The sequence below is a fragment of the Cajanus cajan genome, chromosome 11, assembly GCF_000230855.2.
Source record: "Cajanus cajan strain Asha chromosome 11, NIPB_CcT2T_4, whole genome shotgun sequence".
NCBI classification, from domain to species: domain Eukaryota; kingdom Viridiplantae; phylum Streptophyta; class Magnoliopsida; order Fabales; family Fabaceae; genus Cajanus; species Cajanus cajan.
The window spans coordinates 3900433-3920350 of NC_138527.1; the positions used below are offsets into that span (position 1 = coordinate 3900433).

The following is a 19918-nucleotide window of genomic DNA, read 5'->3' on the forward strand; positions in this document are numbered from 1 at the left end:
TAAAAATTTATTTAAATAAAAAATAAATATTTATTTTTAATATTTTAAAAAATATATCATATATTGAAATAATTTAATTAATATAATAATATATTTTATTTTAATTTATATTTTTCATATTTTAAAATGTATATTTATTATATTAAAAATATATTTTATAAATCAAAAATATAAAATAATTAAAAATTACATTGAGAAGTCGGGTCCTCAACTCCCACTTCTCAATGGTACGGTTTACAAAAGAGAGACATTTTGTCCATTTTTTTTTTTTAAATGAGAGACACTTAGATTGATAAAAAATGAAATAGGGACGACGTAAAAAAAATCTTTTGGGTTTATTATAACAAGGTTTCCATGAAATATTAAAAAAAAATTAATGAAATTTTAAATATATTTATAATATATTTCGGGTATTAGAAAAATACTAGATTTTTTTTATCAATTAAGGATAATATTCATATAACAATTAACTTAACTTATATTTATAATACAAAAGATTAAACACTCTCAATATATTATCTTTACACAAACTTTAATTACATTAAAAATATAAAATAATTGAGAAGTTAGGTACTGAATTCCCCACTTCTCAATTATTTACAAAAGAAAGACATTTTGCCCATTCTACATGTTTTAGAAAAGAGGGACATTTTATCCATTTTTTTTTAATGAGGGACATTTTCATTAATAAAAAATTTGGTTTCGCAATGATTTACAAAACAGGGAGATTTTGCCCATTCTTTTTGAATGAGGGACATTTGCATTAATTAATAAAAAATGGAACAGCCACATAAGAGAACAAACACTGCACACTCCACCACACCGACAAGTACTATCATCTTTCAATTCACACACGGCCATACCACTCAAGCACACATTTCAGTACTCTCACCCACGCGCACCTAAGCATTTTGCATGTGCATATGTGACACCACTCAACCTGATCTGAATAACCACAGCTAATTACCATCCAAAATGCCATCACTTTAAATTTTCTCAACCATTCACTCTCCATAGTCCATATATACACTAGCTAGCAATCGAGACTTAGAGATAATTGGAGACAAGCAAGCGATCCATTTGGAGATTCTGGCCGTGATTTTTGGAGGAAGAAGAAGCAACACTCTTTGTATACTCCTTGGTTGCATGCAACTTGTTTCCACCCTACCAACCTACCTCTCCATCCAAGTATAGGTAAAATAGGTCTTCCTTGTAAACTCAAAAACCATGGTTGTTCTTGGAGGTTCCAGCCAAGGAAAGTCTCTTATTGTAGTGCCATCATTCAATTTGATTGTGCCATGCATGCTGTTTTTGTGCCATTTGAATTTCGATATGTTGTTATCTATGCATTCTTCTTTCGGTTTGGCTTGTTAGAATACGTTGGAAATGTTCTAGAAATAAGGAAGGCTTTGCAAAATTTTGTTTGAGTTTTGGGGTAAGGGAATTTTTGAACTTGCACACACAACTAGAACAAGTGGTAGTGCTGGAATGAGAGTCTCTACGAGATAGCCTCCACGGTGTGTGTCATATATCTAAAACCTCTTTTAAGTGAAACAGAGGAAAAAAAATGGAACAACTTTCATGATCTACACTTTGTGAGATGAGTTTGTTTTCAAGCTCATCAAGGCGGAACAAGAGCTATGTTTTGGCAATTTGGTCTGACAATGTCTCAATTCTGCACCTTTGAAAACCTTTTTTGAAAAATTAAAAATATTTCTTAAAACTGGAGAAAAATATCTTTCTGGGGATGTATGGTACAAAATTTTCCAAAGTCATTTGCTATATTTTAATTAATTAGGTCGTTTGAAACTAGGTTCTCAAAGTGTTTGTGTTGTTATCGGAAGTTGGCCTAAGACCATCTGCAATATGGAAACCCATAAAGTGGGCTAAAGCTAATTTGGCAGTGATTAAGCACAAGAAATTGTTTATAAGCAACTTCATTAAAGATGTTCTAAGAAGTGAAAGTTAAGTTGCGGGGAATCTAGAAACTGAATTTTCACACAAACTTTACCTTAAAAAGTCTCATGCACTTGAGTAATTGTAGAAATGAATTTTCACACACACTTTAACCCTTTGGAAAGATAAATGTTTTGACTTTAATGTGTAAAAAGTCTCATGCAATTTGAATTCGGGAAAAGAGAAAATTGCAAATTTTTGAACTATGCCATATATAGATTTAGTTTTACCACGCTAGTTTCTAGAATTTCTATAGTTTTATAAATTTATATTTAACCAATGGGATACCATTCAAGAAAGTTATTTTAAATCAACCATGTCTCTTTGTAAAAATCTTTAGTATTAAAATTGTTTTATTAATTTTCTTAGGAGCATGTTTCCTTTCCTTTTTATTAGTAGAATAATTGTGGTATGTTAGGCAGCATAATTATACTTAATTTATGATTAAACTAATATTCTAATTTGTATAATGCAATGTTAAATATTTATTATATATAACTAAAAATTAAATAATTTATGTATATAAATAAATAATATGCTTGAATATATAAATTATATTTAAAATTTGAATAAATAGATATTTTTAAATGTATAAATTATATTTTTATTCATGATAAATAATTTATATTATAACACAACATAAGTTCAGTTTATTGATAATTTATTTAAAAGTTAAAATTTAATTAATAAATAATTAGACTTAAATATGTTTTTAGTTCCTATAAAATTAATAAGTTTTGATTTTAATTCTAGTAAAAAAATTTCTTTTGTTTTTTATTCTTATAAAATTAAAAATATTATTTTTAGTCTCTATTTTTATGTGATCATTTTATAACTATTTTTTATCTATTAAAAAGTTAATTAATAATCTTAAGTGTTACCTACAACTATTACTGGTATCATATTGATATTTAACACTTCTAAAAAATTTATGGATCTTTAATATAAGTGTTATTTATTTATCTTAAAATAATCATTAGGGACTAAAAATAGTTGGTTTAGATTTTAGAAGGATGAAAACTAAAGAAAAATATTTTATATGAATCAAAATAAAAATTTAATTATTTTACAAGGACAAAAACAATGTTTATAAATTTTAGAAAGATGAAAAACAAAAAAAAAAAGAATTTAGATAGACTAAAATCAAAATCATTATTTTTATAGAAATTAAAAACATATTTAAGTCTAAATAATTATGATAAATAAAAATAAAATTAAGCATAAAGTTAAAAAAATCTTTAAAAACTCTTTTTGTTGAAAAACAATTCATAAGATGGTTGTTGCACAAGATAGTTGTTCTTATGTATATATAGGGATTAATTTCAAATTTGAATAAATAGATATTTTTAAATTAAAAAATTATATTTTATATTTATGATTAAAAAAATTATATTGTACCACGAGATTATTTTGTTTATTGATAATTTATTGTAAAATATTAATAAATAATTATGATAAATCGAATTAGGTAAAAAGTTAAAGGAATCTCATAAAATCTTTTTGTATAAAAAAATCTCTAAAAATACTCCTACACAAGATAATCATTCTTGTTTTATATATAAAAAATATTAAAATTTAATTAATAAATAATTATGATAAATAAAAATCAAATTGAATATGAAGTTAAAGGAACTATTAAAAAAAATTTCATCAAAAAAAACGTTTTTACACAAAATAGTCATTCATTTTTATATATAGAGATTGATTTTTAAATAGTAAAATTTAATTTATAAATAATTATGATAAATAAAATCTGAATTAAATAAGAAACTAAAAAAATTCTTAAAAATAATCTTGTCAAAGAAACTTTTCTTAAAATACTTTTACACAAAATAATTATTTATATTTAATATATAGGGATCGATGTTGTGATGGCTAAATGTATAACTTGCTAAAATTGTTAACATAAATTTCTAGTGATCCTTTGTCTATTGCATTATTTGTTTCTAGTAATTTATGGGTAATTGTTTTAGCCTACTGTTTCAAATTAAATGAAAGATCCGTGGTGTGAATTTTAGACAATTGTTAATTGATGTGTGATATATTTATTTTGAAATGAAATGCATTGGAGATCGAGAGGAGTGTGAGCCTCGATTACTGGAAATGTATGTGTAGGTGATTGTTAGTGTGATACGGGTTGATTTTCAACATAATGAGAAATTGTTATCTTGGTGATAATTAAACTTCATTATATATATATATATATATATATATATATATATAAAAGAGAGATATGTTTATTTTAGGAGTAAGTTTACCTAGACTTATTCTGTTTAATAACTTATGTTCTATATTAAATTTCAATGATTCAACCGTTCAATTAAAGTTCTTAATGCATAGATCAAATCTGTAAATTTTTAAAAAATTTGAAAATTATTTGATATTTCGTTTCATTAATTCTAATTAATGTATAAAATGATTTTATGATTAAGAACTCTAAATTAAACTCTAAATTTTTAAATTTTCTAAAAATTTGCAGATTTGATCTATGCATTAAGATCTTTAAATTGAATGGTTGGATCGAAATTTGATGTAAAATATGAATTATTGAACGAAGTAAATCTAGGTAGACTTATATAAACGCTTGTGTATGGTGAGACATCGAAAATACATAAAATAAAAAATAGTCATGTGGGGGCATTCTGACTGTGAGAATGTTAAAGCTCATTAAATATAGGTGAACTCACAATGTTTACCTTCTAAGGTGAGAGAGGCAAATGTCCTTGGAATGACAAGTTTTGTCGAGCTAGAGACGAGTCCCAATGCTTGTGTGTTAGTTTAATGTCATTTGCAATCAAGAGCAGTTGAACCCACACCGACAAGAAAAGAAAGTCATGTAGGATATCTAGTTGGAGGAAAATGATAATGGAGGTAGAAAGGTGTGTGCACCGAGTGGAGTGCAAAAGATGAGGTCATCAAAAGAATTAAGGAGCTTCAGATGGGTCTCAATGCTTGTATGCCAATTCGTTGTCATCCTGTACTTTATTCCACAAAACCATATAGTGACAAAAAGGTAAACACCTAGTGAGGAGTGTGTTGAGGAGTCTATCTCCTTTGAGTAGGCATGGCAATCTAACCCGCCCCTGTGAGTATCTGTCCAAACCCGCTCCGATTTAGATCGAGAAAATCCGTGTTTATTGGATTCGAGTTCGGGTTCAGATTTTCCCCGATTGATAAAATCGGGAGCGGGGGCGGGCGCGAGGATGTTAATACCCACCCCACCCTTACTCCCATACCCGCCCGCGCCCCGTTTAATAATATAATTAAAAAGTTATTTTTATATATATATAAACTAAAATTAGAAATATTTATATATAAAAATTTATATTATTTTACTTTTTTTATTTTTTTTAAATATATTTATTTAAAAGAAAAAAAGAAAAAAAGAGAAGAAAAAAAAATAGGAGTCGGGGCGGGGGGCGGGGCGGTGAAACCCAAACCCTGCCGGGGGCGAGGATGGGGACCCAAATTTTGCCCCAGGCGGGTATGGGGGGCGGGGGCGGAAGCGGTTTAAATTTGCAAGAGTGGGAGCGGGGAACGTAAAACCCGCCCCCGCCTGCCCCGTTGCCATGCCTACCTTAGAGTGTGGATGACCTAAGTTAGTACCTAGAAAGATTGTTGTATACGGCATGGTCATCCTTTGAGGTATAGGTGTTGGGTTGTGTCCCTAATTTTAACATACTAACCAAGCAACCCAAACTAAGTACCGTAACAATCTAGACACATTAAAACGAGAGAGATACATAAATTGCACATGTGTGAGATTGTGTAGTTGAAAATGATTTACAGAAATTAATTTGTATTATTTATAGTAATAAGATGCATCTACTTTTTTGTAACTCATCACATAAAAACTTTACAATTAAGTGTGCTTGAGTTAGAGCAATTTAGGGATGAGTGATCTTTTTGGAAGTTTTCCAAAAAGCTTGCGAATGAGGGCAAAACACATTAAGAAGTCTTGTGTTGGTTTGTAGGAAAAATCATTGATCATAGAGATGATTAGATATCTCAAAAAGGGCTATTCATAGAGAGTTTTGATCAATGAATGATTTTGACTAATGAAGAGTTGTGTGAAATGTCATCGTGTGAAGTGACTAGGAGTAGAGTTACTAAGACATCAAATTTGAAGGTTGTTACAAATGGTATCAGAGCAAATTCTCTTTCCTAGTACGATGTCATTCAGGGACCAACTAGACAGAAGTTGGTAGGCTTGTAACAACCCAAACACACCAAAATGAGAGGGATCCATAGATTGTACATGTGTGAGATAGTGTAGTTGAGGATGGATTGTAGAGATTAAATTATACTTCTTATATCAACAAGATGTATTTATTTTTAGGTAGCTTATCACATAAGAACTCCATAGTTAAATGTGCTTATCTTGGAGCAATTTAAGGATAGGTGACTTTTTTAGAAATTTTCCCAGAAAGCGTGCAAATAAGGACAAAACACGTTGAAAAGTCTTATATTGATTTGTGATGACAATTGTTGATCTTAGAAAAGGCTACTCATGAAAGGTTTTGATCGATGAAGGGTTCTGACCCATGAGAAGTTATGTAAAGTATCACTATGTGAAATTTCATGGAATGGAACTATTAAAATATTAAATTTGAGGGGTGTTACAAATACGAGCAATCATTAGTTGTTGAGACCCCGCCATTGTACCATGGTGAGGGATGTACTCCCAATAATTGTCATACAAACTAAATTATGTAAAAGCACTTAATTAAGAGGTTTTGTAACAAAAATTAGTGAGAATCGATTAAATTGTCAACTTGTTGGTAAGGCTTTAATTAAAATTGTTGTTTTCTTGACATACATGACTAGATTTAGTGATGATTGCTCTGAGTCTAGAATCTTTTTCTTTTATGTATTTGATTTGGGTAGACCTAAGCTTTGGTATATGTATATCTAGTCATTATATATATATATATATATATATATATATATAAAATTATTTTTGTTATACTTGGTGTTTGTATATATATTACTCTGCTAAAGGTAAAAAACTATGTTATAACACTCTTTTATGAATATGTATGTGTTAAAATATGAAAAATTGCATTCCATTGTTTTTGTTATATATATTTTCTCTTTAAACATGTGTTTGTTTGTAAACAAGGTGTCTTTACATTTTCTTTTTAAAATTTTAAAATTAAATGTTTCATTTACTATATGGTGTTAACATTAGACATTAACTAAAGCAAAGTTTTCTTCTTGTTTTTCATTTATATACGATTGTGTTTTGTTTTATTTGACTAAATGTAAACATTCTTTGGTGCATTTAATAAAGACTCTCTTGGATTTTTTTTGTTGATCACATTGAAATTTTTCTTTTACGTGGAAAACTCATTAAAAAGTTATTGCCAGATTTTACAACCTATTGAGTATTGAACACTTTCTTCCTTCTTATTGGAATAGGATAAATATCAAATCGATCATAACTAAGAATGGGAGACATTGATCCAAGTTTCATTCGGGAGCCAGAATGCAGACCCCAACACACTCTGAACGAAGAGGGCATTCCAGTGATAGATCTCTCTGGCATGTCAGACCCTTCAGCCATTGGTGAGATCGTGAAGGCCATAGGCAATGCATGCAAGGAGTGGGGGTTCTTCCAAGTGATTAACCATGGAACTGAAGAAAGTCATGCGAAGGTTGATGCTGTTTCGAGGAAGTTCTTTAATCTGAATAAGGATGAGAAAAATAAGGTTAGAAGGGATATTGTGCAAGTGATGGGGTATTATGACTCTGAGCACACCCAAAATTCTAAAGACTGGAAAGAGTCGTATGAGTTTGTTGTGGAGGAACCCACCTTGATGCCACTTTCAATTGACCTTAACGACAACCAAATCTATGAATGGAATAACAAGTGGCCTCAGAATCCACCGGAGTTTAGGTAAATCTCTATCAACATGCATGCAAATGTGCAATATATATGTCACTTAATAATAATAATATATTTTATTTATAATTTCTTTCTTATTTATTATTTTTTATATATTATTTATATCATAACATAATTATTAATTCATAATTTAATTTATTTAAAATGTGTAAATAAATTGAAATTCTAAAAAAAAAGTGTTGGATCTTCATGAATTTACTCAAACTTATCAAAATTCAATCGGGATGAAGATGGAGATGAGTTTTAAAAATATAAATTTACTTCTTTAAAATATGTCAGTTAACATGCAAACCGATGATAATATAAGGGCATCTCCAATGGAAGCAACTCATTTGAGTTGTTTCATGCATTGAAAAATGAAAAAAGTGATCTCTAGTGTACTATGTCAGCATTAAGCAACTCAAACACAAATTTACTTTAATGGTAAGAAACTTTAAGAAATTCAATTTTTAGAATTTTTTTTCTAATCATTTATGAACCAAATTTAAATCTTTATTAAAAAGGATAATTATACTACAATGAAAGAAAATAAATTACGATAAAAAATACACAATAAGTAGATATTAAAAATAAAATAAAGCAATATAAATACATAAATATTATACGAAATTAATTTTCATCATTATTATTTTCGAAACGTTCTCAAATATGTTCAATAAGATCTGCTTGAAATCTGGTAAGGAACGGTTGCTTGAGGAAGCAACTCTCTCTTCTTCAAGCAACTCATGTTGCCACGTCAGAGTTCTCCAATAACAAGAAACCGGGTTTGAGTTGCTTCATGGGACAAACAACTTCCATTAGAATTGCTTTAGTGCTCATTGTCATATTACCTATTCCACCAAACAACTCATTGAATGGGAGAGCTTCAAGAAAAAAATTGGGGAGCCAAAAATAAAATTTGATATAAAAATATTATAAATTAATTTTAATTTATCTTAATTTTATTTAAAAATTTTACTTCTTTATTTTATTTTTTTAAAAGAGAGATAAATTCTTAAAATAACTAGAAAAGCATACTTGGCCAAATGTATTATGTGTCCTTTTCTAATTGGAATTTCACATGATAGATTTTACGTTTATGTTGTCCTGTCTTGTAGAAAAAGTTTCGATACAATTTCCTAAAGGCTTTTCGTATTATTGTTTTCCTTTTAAAATTTCATTTAAGCCTGTTACCTAATGGATGGATCAAACGTTTGTTTTGTATATATGCAAACACCACATTAAACATTGAAGTAGTATCATTGTGCACTTAACTGATTCGTTGATTAATAGTAAAACTTGTATAAAAATTATGACTAAATATTAATATAGTTTTAGTCTCTATATATAATGAATGAAAAGGTTTTGATTTTAATTTTTGTAATTATTTTTTTGGTTTTCATCTCATAAAAGAAATTATTTTATTTTCTTTATTTCAATCATCAAGTAACACTCCTTACCTGTTTGTGTTTTTAATGGAAGGTTAAGTGACCATCCTTGGTAACAATTACTAATGTCTATGATACCATGGCAACATGTGATACCATTAAATTTTTTTTAATAACTTTCTAAAATAAATATTATTTAATTTTCTTAATTAATTAAAATAATCTTAGGAACGAAAATTAGTGATTTCAAATTTTAAGGAGCTGAGCATCAAATAAAAATGTTTTAGATATCAAAACCAATAATATTCACTCATTTTACATATGATTTCAAAATTTACACAGAAAAATAAAAACAAAAAAATTAATATAAGAACCAAAATTATATTTGGCTCATTTTGTAGATGCTAAGAGCATATTTAAGAGAGAGAAAAATATTGATAATATAATATAAGGCATATAACATTGTGGTTTATAAAATTATGATATTAATTGTTGTTGTCAGAGAGGTATGCAAGGAATATGCTAAAGTCATGGAAACCCTAGCATTCAAGTTATTGGAGTATATTTTTATGAGCTTAGGGTTGCCACCAAAACGGTTTCATGAATTCTTCAAAGGCCATCAATCTAGTTTTGTGAAGATAAATTATTATCCTCCTTGCCCCTCCCCAGACCTTGTTCTTGGATGCGGTCCCCACAAGGACACTGGTGCTTTAGTTATCCTTCCTCAAGATGATGTTGGTGGCTTAGAAGTTAGGCGACAATCTGATGGTGAATGGGTTAAAGTCAAGCCCATACCTGGTGCTTACGTTGTCAATGTTGGAGATGTAGTTCAGGTACAATATTTTTTCTTTTGTAAATTTGTTTTATAAAAATTAAGTACATGTGATCCAGGTTCAAACCTCTAACCAAATATATGATTCATAAATATTTCAGAATTTGTTACATATATAACCATACATAATGCTGTCAATTTGTTTGCTACATCAACATTCACTTATTTTCTGTATCCCATTTTCTATTAATTCACACGCATACCATCCTTAAATTGCCTGCAACTTAGAATATCAAATGTTGGAACTTGGCTTACGATAAGAAAGTGATAAGTGAATTAATTTGATCTTACAATCTTTTTTTACATATTTTAATATTTGCATGTAATATTAAATTGTATACCAAATATTTATAGGAAAACTTTAGGCTAAAATAGTATTTTAGTTCCTTATAATAATTGTTTGTTTCAATTTAGCCCCACTTTTATTTTGGGTCTCAATTTAGTCTCTAATAAATTAATTGGTTACAATGTCGGACTTCCGTCCAAATTATTTAGACGGAGTTAACTGTTGGCCACATGGAAGCTATGTAGATGCCACGTGGAAGCTACGTACATGCCACGTGGACGTCAAATTTTGTCATGCATCTGGAACCAGAACGGGCCGTTCTGATACCAGAACGAGCCCGTTCTGATACCAGAACGGGCCGTTCTGGCATCCAAAACGGGTTGTTCCGGATTCAGAACGGGCCGTTCCAGAACGCCAACCAACGTAGTGCACTAGTGTGGTTCAAAAATTGAAAGCAAACCATTTAAACATACACAATTTTTTTTATCTAACAAATAATATATTTTAAAAAATAAAAATTATATTCTAATATATATATATATATATATATATATATTTAAATTATCGTATGTATAAAATATAAATTTCGAGGAGTTATTCGTTTATCTGATATTTGTCAAACTTTTGTACTTAGTCCCTGTAATTTTTTTTTGGTCCCTCAAATTTAAAACTGTTGTTTTTAGTCCCTGTAATTTTCAAAAATATTGTTTTAGTCCCTTAGGTCACCAATAACATATTTGAAAGTGACTAATTAAGACAGTTATGCAATATCAACCGGATTTAATGTGATATTTTCACTAATAGGGACACCAATAGGTAGATTTTATGCAATAATATTTTTAAATTTCTTAACAAAATTTGAATATAAGAACTAAATTAAGATTTTTTGAAATTACAGGGACTAAAAACAATAATTTTAAATTTGATGGATCAAAAATAGATTTACCCTAAATTTGAGGGACTAAAAACATATTTAAGCCTTGTAAAAATTTATATCACATATTAAAAACATCTTTATATGATAAATAAATTAAACTTAATTTTTATAAGATTTAACATATTTATTTATATGTTTCTATTAGTGTTAAATTATTATTAAGTAAGTTTTTAAGATTGTTATGTAACCAAACATTTTAAAAAATGTCTATGACAGATAAATATATAATATTTATAACATGTATTTTTAACAAAAATTAGATTTAAATCTGTTAAATTATAATATAACATAATCTGACCTAGTTTATTTTCATCCTTAATCATAATTGTGAATATAAAAACTTGTAAAAAATAACTATAATATATATTTATACTTAAAAAAATTATATATAAAATTTTTAATATTACAAATATATGAATAAGTATTGTCATCACGATCTAAAATTTATGGATGACATTCTGGAACCAGAACGACCCGTTCTGAAACTGGAACGGCCCGTTCTGAAATTGGAACGGCCCGTTCTGATTTCACTCCTACTGTGTTAATTTTGCATCCGAAACGGCCCGTTCCGGATGCAAAATTAACGCATAAAGAGTGAAACCAGAACGAGCCGTTCTAGTTCCAGATGTATGACAAAAATTTGACATCCACATGGCATCTACTTAGTTTCCACGTGGCATCCACGTAGCTTCCACGTGACATCCACGTAGCATCCACGTGGCCAACAGTTAACTCTGTCTAAATAATTTGGACGGAAGTCCGACATTGCAACCAATTAATTTATTAGGGACCAAATTGAGACCAAAAATAAAAGTGGGACTAAATTGAAATAAAAAATTATTATAAGGGATTAAAATAGGTTTTTAGCCAAAACTTTAGGTACAATTCTTTAATTAGGTATGATTGGTATTATTGTTCAATCAAAATTAATATACTTGAATGTGTATCATTGAAACTTGAAAAAAAAAAATATATATATATATATATATATATATATATATATATATATAATATAATATAAAAGGAGGAATTCATTTGTACCACGAGTTACCTAAATTTACTTTGTTTAATAATTTATTTTTATATTAAATTTCAATAATACAACCATTGAATTTAAAATTCTTAATATATAAATCAAGTCTACAAATTTAAAAAAAAATTGAAAATCATTTGATATTTTTGTTTTATTAATTCAAATTGACAAATAATCATAAAAACATTTCATACATTGATTTGAATTAATGAAACGAAATATCAAATAGTTTTTAACTTTTTTAAAAATTTGCAGACTTGATTTATGTATTAAGAACTTTAAATTCAATTATTAGATCGTTAAAATTTGATATAGAACACGAGTTATTGAACGAAATAACTCTAGGTAGACTTACTTCTAGAGTAAAAGGATCGTTCATCTATCTCTATCTATCTATATATATGAGTAGGGATCCACTTATTCTAAGAATAAGTGTACCTTGATTTACTCCATTTAAAAATTCATGTTCTATATTAAATTTTAACGATTCAACGGTTGAATTTAAAATTCTTAATACATAGATAAGTTTGCAAATTTTTTTAAATTTTGAAAATCATTTGATACTCCGTTTCATTTAAATGTATATAATGTTTTTATGATTATCTGTTAATTTGAATTAATGAAACTGATTATCAAATAGTTTTAAAGTTTTTTTAAAAACTTTGTAAACTTGATTTATGTATTAAAAACTTTTAATTCAATAGTTAGATCGTTAATATTTAATATAGAACATGAGTTATTAAGTAAACTTACTCTTGGAATAACTAGATTTCTCTCCTTCCCCCCCTCTTCTCTCTTTCTATATATATATATATATATATATATATATATATATATATATATATATATATAAATTATAACATTGGTATAACTTTTATTAAGTTTTACACCACTCAATAAATTTATATTAAATGTAAATTTTATAAATCCAACCGTTAGATTGAAAGTTTATATCAAATTTTGTTAAAATTGAACAACTTAAAGGTAATCAAAGTGTTCATATATTAGTATATTTTAAAATATATATATTACGTCAATTTTATTTTATAAAAATGAAGTATCAAATTATCTTATATTAATATAAAATTTTGTATATATGATATAAGTATAAAGAACTTTCAATCTAAAAGTTGGATTTATAAAATTCACATTTAATATAAAGTTATTGAGCAGTGTAATACTTAATAAAAGTTATACCAGTGTTATTATAACTCTTCTCATATATATATATTGGTGTCCATGAAACATGAAGTTGCTAACAAGAGATAGTTGTTTCTCAGGTTTGGAGCAATGATGCATATCAGAGTGTTGAGCACAGAGTTGTTGTGAACTCTAAGAAGGAAAGGCTTTCAACTCCCTTCAGTCTTCAAGTTCCTCACTTCACAGTGGTGGAACCCTTAGAGGAGTTCACAAATGCGGAAAACCCTCCCAAATATAAGCCATATAATTGGGGCAAGTTCCTAGCTAAGAAAAAGTTTGCCAATTTCCAGAAAATTGAAGGAGAAAGCATCCAAATCAAGCACTTCAAGATTTACTAAGGAGACCCTATATTTAATAATAATGTTATGATCAATAACATTGTATGAGGGAAGGAATGTTCTACTTCTTCAAGTTAAGAACACAAATAAGATGTTATGAACATAATTTATTTATCTTGTTTTGGGAGTCAAATGTTATTACAGTTTATTAATAATTTCTATTTTGTGATTAGTTATCTGGTATAACTTTTCTACTATTTTCTGTTAGTATTTCTTCTATATATAAGTGACTTTACTTTTACTAATACTACTTCATTCTATTTTCTTTTCATAATATGGTATCAGAGGTTTTCTTCGTGAATATCTGATTTCCTATTTTTTCTTCATTTCTCTCCATGATAGTCATGGATGACTTTTCCAATCCTTATTATATCCATCCATCTAACAATCCTGGTTTTGTGTTGGTGTCACTAGTACAGAATATACATTTTACGTCGGTAATTTTAGGGGGTTTTATGTCGGAAAAAGCTGCGATGTAGAAGCGGGAGACATAAATTTACGTTGGGGCACGAAAACCGACGTAAATTTACGTAGGACATTACAAGGTCCGACGTAAAAAGTTGTAAAAAATTTAAAAAAAAAAGAAAAAATGACTGCAAGCAGAACGGGCCGTTCTGGTTGGAGAACGGCCCGTTCTCCAACCTAGACTTGGCCACTTCCTTCCCCAGCTTCAAAAACTCAGAATGCAACGCAAAACGAAGAACGGGTTACCTCAGCAGAAGATGCCATGTAGATGAACAAGTATTTGGGCGAAAAAACCTACTGCCCCAAGACATGAAAAAATTCATTTTTTTCAGTGAGAAAACATTGTCAATGAAGAAAACGAAGAAAAGGGAAAATGAAGAACCTACCTTGATTGCACAAAACGAAGAAAACGAAGAGAGTAAGATGTAGACAAAGTGAGGAGGAGGCGGACGGATTGCACAACGCGAGGGAGAGTTTGGGTTTAAATTTTTGAGTTCGCGATTGGATTATTTACGTCGGCCCTATTAGGGTCCGACGTAAATTTTAACATCTACGTCGGACACAATGCATAGCCGACGTAGATGTTAAAATTTACGTAGGACCCTAATAGGGCCGACGTAAATAATTTCACTAAAATTACGAACCATGCCACCGCGTTTTTATTACGTCGGATGTATGTATGTGCGACGTAAAATGGGTGACGTAGTATCCTATTTTTCTACTAGTGTGTCTCAACCTTTGAATGGTGAGAATTACAATTCATGGAGTCGTGCGATAGAAATGGCTCTTTCAGACAAGAACAAGTTTGGCTTTCTTGATGGGTCTTTTCCTAGGGATGATAGTCCTTAACTTCTTTCTACATGGAATCGCAACAACAAACATTGTTTCTTCTTGGATATTGAACTCAATTTCGAAGAATTAAGTATCATTTACTTCTCTACTGTTGTAGAGGTTTAGTATCAAGCACTTACAACTGTGGAAAGTGAAGTCATTTGGTTGCAAAGATTGTTGTCTCACTTTGAACTCTTTGTCTTTTCCACTATGATTTTTTTTTTTTTGTGATAATCAATCTTCTATTCATATGGCATCCAACCATGCTCACCATGAACATTCTAAATATATCAATATCAACTATCATTTCATCCGTGAATTAATTCAATCTTCCAAGTTGAAACTTTGTTCATGTGAGCTCACCAACTTGTAGATGTCTTCACCAAACCTCTGTCAACTAAAACTTTTCAATCTATAATATCCAGGCAGGGAATATTAGATCTATAATTTCCACCTTGAGAAGGGGTATTATAGTTTATTAATATTTTTTATTTTGTAATTTGTTACCTGATATAACTTTTTAATTATTTTCTGTTAGTATTTATTTTGTATATAAGTGACTCTCTTATTTTAATAATACTACCTCATTCTATCTTTTTCTTTTTCTTAATACATGTTGGTACATGTGTTTGGGTTTGGTTGATGTTTGGATGTATGGTGTTATCTATGTGATATCTTTTTTTTTTGTTTGTAGGTTATGAGTAGTCTAATGTTGTTTATCTGGTGTTCTTGAATAAAGTAATTGTTTTCTGTGTTTTAGAACGACGGACCGTGTTGGTTTGAGTACTATGAATAGCCAATTCTTTGAATAAAGCCATTATTTGTATGTTTCAAAATAATGGATTAAAGTTACCCTTAATTATGTTAGGAACACTCAACTTTGTCTAGATTAATAAACATAAATAAAATGATAAAAATTTAAAAGGAAAAGAAACAAATAAAAAATAGTTCATTTATAATTTATTTTGACCAACCCAAAAGGAAAAATACAAAACCAAAAAAATAAAGAATAATATATATATATATATATATATATATAGTTAAAAGAATGCATAAAAGTAAAGAACATATTTTTAGAGTTTTAGAATAAAAAAATATTAAAGAGATAGATAAAAATTTATAATAAAAGATATTGATTTCATTATCCTTTCTCACACATATCATTCTCAAATATTAATCAATTTTAGTAATTATCATGCTATAATTCAATAACCAACAAAAATATTTTAACTATAATCTCCTAAGCTAGAAATTCTAGGTTACTTAATAAAAATATTAATTCCTTGGTAAAGTTAATTAAGCAACATGCATTAAATCGAATTTATAAAACATTGACTAATAATTTTTATCTTATTCCTGGTAATAAACATTATTAGTGTTATTCTTCATATCGTAGTTTTAAAAGAGTTTTCCAACATCAATTAATTTTATAGGATCATACAAATGGTGATCAATTCAAAACACACATTATATTTAATTCAGACAAACTATGCATGTATGCATGAACTCTAAATAGATTAGATCAAACACAAACAAATGTTAATGCATAGTTCCATCTCAACTCCAACACACTCCTAGGCCTCTATGTTTGGACTTCTCAAATGACCAAGTTATTCCTAGATTTTCTTGTTACCAAACATCTACTTGGACTTCCTCATATCAACATTATCTCATAATATATCAAACATCTCAAATGTTGCATGTAGAATCTCAAGTCAAACAACAACACCTCTTATCTTATACATCACATAAGTTATTTTATTTTATCACACCTCATCACGCACACTACACATAAGCATCTCATATCATACATAAATATCATATCTCATGAAGTTCTCATATCACAAATGAACATCACAATTCATATAAGAAAATGGCACAACACAATACCTCATATCACATATATATAAAGTTTTCATCACAATACTTATAAGTATCTCATCTCACATTTATCTCAAATGTATCAACCTAGCATCATCCAATACTTTCTTATCTCTTTATTAGTTATTATACTCATCCTTTCCCTTTAATTACATAATTATAACTCATATTGTCACTCTAATCTTTCCTCATGAATCCCTTAGACCTTCTTTATAAACAAACTCCACGTAACTTGTAAGGTTTTGGTGTTGTGCCTAGTGAGACTTGCTTAGCATGCTCTTCCATAATCTTAGAGTATATGAGAATGTCATATATGAAGACTAATACAAAACTATCAAGATAGGGGTGAAAAATTCTATTCATGTAGTCTATGAATACTCCAGGTGCATTGGTCACACTAAAAAATATAACCAAATACTTTTGGTGCCTATAGTAGGTCCTAAAAGTAGTTTTTGGAATATGATGGAAGAACTTTGGAGGGGGCCGGATTGATGTAGCTTCCTTCAAGTCTCTCCCTAGATCTTTGGCTCCTAGAATCCTTCCAATGCTTGTGTAAGGCTCCAATGGAGGGAGGAACCTCACGGCCACCTTAAGATGGTGGAGAAACCTCTCAAGAATGCGCCACTCTTGGTGAAGGGATAAGCATTCTTCAACCCGCCACACTTGTCTTTGGAAAAAGTGATAAGAGATTGGTTTTGCACAAAGAGGTTTAGGACCTTTGGGAGGAGAGAAATCTGATCTCTAATCTGAATACTCAATTCTCATTAATGCCAAAAGTGTCATACAAGTGAAAATTTGAGGCTATATAGGCGTGGCCACCTAGGGGTTAAGCTAGACTAGATCATGGTTCACTAGGAACCATGGTTGGGTCCGTCCAACTTAGGGAGCAAGAAAAGGCTAGACCATGGTTCACTAAGAACCATGGTTGAGCCTTCCTAAACCGCCCTTGTGTAGGAGAGAAAAGAGGTCCAAGCATTTGGCCAAGTGTACACCAATGTGAACACAAGGTGTGAACACAAAGGTGTGGACGGTTTTGATTGGTTTCATTTAACTCCACCCGGTTTGAAAATGGTTCATTTGGTTTAGTTAGGTTCATTCAATGTGAATGGAACCTAGCTAAATCAAATCTATGAAAAATTAGGAGTTAAATGAGTCCAATATGTAAAACCTTTATCCTAAGACCACATTTGGCTAAAATGCTAGGAGCACACTTTAGTCTACTAATGCCACTCCTATGCCTACTTCTAAAAAGAAAAAGGTGCCTCCAAAATACAAAGGCAAAACAATCCTATACAAAGTCTACTATATACAATATATACAATGGGACTACTCAAGATACTACTAAGGAGAAAAGTACACAATGTTCATGGTGAGCAAGGGTCTAAGAAGCACCTCCTCCTTAGATGTCTCTTCTAGCTTCCTTACCATGGACCTTGTCAAAGGTCCAATGGCCTTCATGTATTCCTCTTCCTTGGATGGTCCTCCATCATACCCTCCTTCTTGGGAAGGATCTGTCCTCAGATCTACCTCTTCATCATCCATGTTAGCATTCCCTGAAAAAGGCATAAGATCACAAACATTAAATGTACTACTAACACCATAATCAGAAGGTAAATCTATTTTGTAGGCATTTTCATTTATTCTTTGGAGTACTTTGAATGGACCATCTCCTCTCGGACTTAGTTTAGACTTCCTTTGAGTAGGAAATCTTTCCTTTCGCAAATGAAGCCAAACTAAGTCTCCTTCCTCAAAAATAATTTGTTTTCTCCCTTTGTTGTTGTATTCCATATATTTTTGAGTTTGTTTTTCTATGTGGTCTTTAACCTTCTCATGGAGTTTTCTTATAAAATCAGCCTTAGAAACTCCTTCTTTGTGAACATAAGAAGAAGTACTAGGCAAAGGAAGTATATCCAAAGGTGTGAGAGGGTTAAAGCCATAAACAACCTCAAAAGGAGAAAGATTGGTAGTCTTGTGGACTACCCTATTATATGCAAACTCTATATGAGGAAGATGTTCATCCCAAGACTTCTTGTTGTTCTTTAAAATGACCCTCAATAGAGTAGATAAGGATCTATTTACTACTTCAGTTTGCCCATCGGTTTGTGGGTGACAAGTAGTAGAAAATAGAAGTTGAGTTCCTAGTTTTTCCCAAAGTGTTTTCCAAAAGTGACTAAGGAACTTAACATCCCTATCCGAGACTATTGTTTTAGGGATTCCATGTAATCTCACAACTTCTTTAAAGAATAGTCTTGAGATATGGCTAGCATCATCTACCTTGTGGCATGGAATAAAGTGAGCCATCTTTGAAAATCGGTCCACTACCACAAAGATAGAATCATGACCCCTTTGGGTTCTTGGGAGACCAAGTACAAAATCCATGCTAATGTCTTCCCAAGGGGTGCTAGCTATAGGTAGAGGTGTATAGAGTCCATGAGGCATAACTCTTGATTTAGCTTATAAACAAGCTATGCATTTTGAGCAATGTCTTTGGACATCTATTCTCATGTGTGGCCAATAAAATTTTTCTTTTACAAAACTTAGAGTTTTATCAACTCCAAAATGGCCCATGAGACCTCCTTCATGACTTTCCTTTACTAAGAGCTTTCGAATGGATCCTTTGGGTATGCAAATCTTTCCCATTTTATACAAGTACCCATCATTGATGTAGAATCCATCAAAGGCCCTTTTAAGACATTGCTTGTAAGTGGACTGAAAATCTAGATCATTTTCATACAATTCCCTAATGTTGTCAAATCCAAGAATTTGGGAACTCAAGGTAGTAAGTAATGTGTATCTTCTAGAAAGGGCATCGGCCACCACATTACTTTTTCCCTTCTTGTACTTGATCACATATGGAAATTGCTCTAAATATTCTACCCACTTA

At 29.9% G+C, this 19918-nt stretch overlaps 1 protein-coding gene across 1 annotated transcript; it reads left to right on the plus strand.

Moving 5' to 3' along the window:
* Window positions 1–893: 893 nt before the first annotated feature.
* Window positions 894–14029, plus strand: LOC109800859 (protein LATERAL BRANCHING OXIDOREDUCTASE 1). The gene is made up of 4 exons (XM_029271558.2): window positions 894–1194; window positions 7378–7855; window positions 9734–10064; window positions 13600–14029. Exons 2-4 carry the CDS (start codon window positions 7407–7409, stop codon window positions 13855–13857), a joined length of 1038 nt encoding a protein of 345 aa, XP_029127391.1. The 5' UTR covers window positions 894–1194; window positions 7378–7406; the 3' UTR covers window positions 13858–14029.
* Window positions 14030–19918: the final 5889 nt, after the last annotated feature.

Coding starts and splice junctions, on each gene's coding strand:
- LOC109800859 (XM_029271558.2), top strand. CDS start 7,407: ATGGGAGACATTGATCCAAGTTTCATTCGGGAGCCAGAATGCAGACCC. Junction 7,856..9,733: donor CAGAATCCACCGGAGTTTAG/GTAAATCTCTAT, acceptor TGTTGTTGTCAG/AGAGGTATGCAAGGAATATG. Junction 10,065..13,599: donor ATGTTGGAGATGTAGTTCAG/GTACAATATTTT, acceptor GTTGTTTCTCAG/GTTTGGAGCAATGATGCATA.